This window comes from Zasmidium cellare, assembly GCF_010093935.1.
Source record: "Zasmidium cellare ATCC 36951 unplaced genomic scaffold M409scaffold_115, whole genome shotgun sequence".
NCBI lineage: Eukaryota > Fungi > Ascomycota > Dothideomycetes > Mycosphaerellales > Mycosphaerellaceae > Zasmidium > Zasmidium cellare.
In genome coordinates, this window is record NW_022987059.1 from 3,742 (window position 1) to 6,677 (window position 2,936).

The 2,936-nt window shown below is 40.0% G+C and overlaps 1 protein-coding gene across 1 annotated transcript; it reads right to left on the reverse strand.

Moving 5' to 3' along the window:
• Positions 1 to 303: 303 nt before the first annotated feature.
• Positions 304 to 687, reverse strand: M409DRAFT_38328 (uncharacterized protein; the record flags this gene model as incomplete). Its single annotated transcript, XM_033810904.1, has 2 exons — positions 304 to 460; positions 518 to 687. Coding segments are annotated over 2 exons (327 nt in total), but the record flags the coding sequence as incomplete, so codon positions are not given.
• Between the last annotated feature and the right edge of the window lie 2,249 nt (positions 688 to 2,936).

Below are 2,936 nucleotides of genomic sequence, written 5' to 3' on the forward strand. Positions count from 1 at the left end.
CGTAATATTAAGGGTATCGTCTAGTAGCTCAAGCGACGCCGGCTGCTTTTCCCGAGCTATCTATATCGTATCTCGCATTTTTTAGACCGGTATAACCTACCGACCTGTATCCTCGCTATCGCGTACACTTTAAAAGCCGTCGTATAGATATAAGAGGCCTTTGTAGATTAACACGTAAGCGGAGACCGTACTATATTTGTTATCGAGTCGGAGAGTACCCTACGATAGGTATTCGCTAAAGTATAAAACGCCTTTACGTTACTTAGCTATTTATTTAAGCCCCCTCGTTACGCGGCTATCGAACTATTCGAACGCCGAGATAAGGTCGGTATCCCGGATAAATGTGTCTACGGGTAACGCTTTAGTATCTACTACGAGTAGGTAAATATCGTCGAGAGAAGACTTATCGTCTATATCGTAATACCTGTAGAATATATAGCGGATAAGAAACAATATACTACTAGACTAGGATACTAAGTTGTCCCTTCTTCGTGTATCTCCTTAGTCTCTTACCTACTATATATAGTCTATAATAAGTCTTGTAGTTACTACCCGAGTTTTAGTAGCGAAAATATCCTTATTACTCCTAGGTATTTTTAACGTAGTATCTCGTAAGGATACTCTTGTCTTATCCGTAAAGCCGTCCGATCGAGGTGTATAGACGCGGAATAGAAAGCGCGGGATAGAGTTTAGTTCTAAACTCGCCTATTAAGAATATTCGTTAGGAGAAAAGAGTAGGGCATCGTCGTCTAAAGTCGTGTTACGTAAGGCATCGATTAGCTTATTATCCGTCATGTTACGCTAGTAGTATATAGTATAGAAAGAGCGTAAGCGTTAAGAGGTAGAAATGGGGCTTTTATAAGCGCTAGACGTTATAAAGTAGCTTATATAAGGGCAAGGCAGCTAGTCTACCTTGTTTCGAGCTGTATATAGCCGCTATCGTAGTGTCGCTTAATTCGACTATAGCTTGCTACGGGCCTACCTAATAAGGCTATCGCGCTAGTAATTAGTCGTCCTAGTATAGTTACGGCGCTTATACATATAAGAGTCTACGCTACTTCTAGGAATAGCGGATATCCTATTATTTGCACTTTTTCTATCGATATACAGAATTCGGTGTATAAAGTAGTTAATAAGTTAGCGAAGTAAATATAGTATATTACGGGAAGCGTTATTATTATTCGTTACGAAGGTTAGAATCGCATAAGCTACTAGTATTACCGGTAAACCCTATACTATAGATAGTCGCTTTACGAAAGCCTCTAAACCTACGTTAGGGGTCGTTATCTTTTAGCTTTAGAAATAAGAAGATTAGGCCGCGGGAACAGTCGATAAGTTAGTAAGGTGTTAGGAGGGAGCATATCGTAAAGAAGGCTATTTACTTAGTTATTACGTCGCGGGACATAGTCTCTAGTCTTTCCCTAGGGACTAATAAACCTCGATTAACACGTACTGTCCTTTAAGCTCTAGAGACATACCTTTCCTTAGACACATTTTCGTATATAGACGTAACTATTAAATCCGACTCCTAGTATACCGTCTAGTACATAGATATATAGGTAGAGAAATAGAGAAAAAGAGGGTAAGTAAACACGGCTAGAAGAGTATCGCCGATACTAACCTTCGTTAATATACTCTTAGTTTCGATATTTAACTATACAAGAATATAATATCTACTACGTATAGATTCCTCGGGGAGAGAACAGCTTAAATACTAAATATTATAGTAATACCCTAAGATTTCTATATCTAGGAAGGGCCCTAGACCCGAAAGTTAAGCTTAGAGCCTATAAATTCTAGGGAAGTACTATCTCTAGGGACAAGATAGATATTAATATTAAGAGCGTTAATAAATAATAAAGATGTCGAGGTTAGGAACGCTATCCCTAGGGATAAGCTAACTTCTCGAGCTTCGGATACTGTCCCTAGGGACAAGTTTAGTATATATACGTTTATAGTACTGTCCCTAGAGACTAACCGAATATAGTAGATTCGAGTGTTGTTCCGGGGGATATATAGAAAGCCTAAGTTGTAACAGGCCTAAAAAGTAAGATAAACTGCGATTCGATAGTAGACGTAGAGATATTAATATATATAATAATATATAGTAGTTTAAATAGCGACTCTCTTAACCTAGGTAAGTACTTTCGTAGCCTCCTACCTACTAATATAGATAGTACGGGATCTAGCGAAGCCGTCTATATCTTCGGCGCGGTCCTATTAGACAGCTAAGGCGTTATCCTCGCCTAGTAGGAATATATCGTCTAATATATCTAGATCGTATTCTTCGGGAGGATCCTCGAGCTTACGACGTAGGGTACTAGACACGACCTTCGATACTTAGCGGTTCGTAGTATCTAAGGAGGAGAAGTAACGCTTTAGGGTTATAGGGTAGGTACTAGAGAGGATTTTAGGGTCCTATATCTAGTTATAGATAGCGATATATTTAATGTAGAAGCCTATAGTAGGAGCTTACTCTAGCTAGGATAGACGATCGGGGGGTAAGGTCCCGCTTCGGAGGGCGGTAAAGTCGCGTATAGGGCCGGGGCTATTACGGACGAGCTAGGAGTTAATCTCGGCTTATAGTTAGGATCTAAACTCTACTTAGCTAGGAGTAGAGAGATTAGGCTAGGGACTAGTATTAGGGGGTATTTCTTTATTCTAACTAACCTAGGCGATATCGGTAGAGTCGACCTATCGTACTACGTTAATTTTAGATTCCGGAGTAGGCTAGAAGAAAGGTTAGGGGTCTATCTATCGTATATAGGTATTATAGAAGATTAGAACGCGGGTATAGTAATCGAGAGCGTCGAGTTTAGCGGTAAGGTCGAGTCTATCGTAGAGACCTAGAATAGGTAAAGAAGGAAGCTAGTAGACGATATCGGCGTAGATTAGGACTCTAAGCTACTAAAGTAGAGGATTCGTACGAGGAGTCG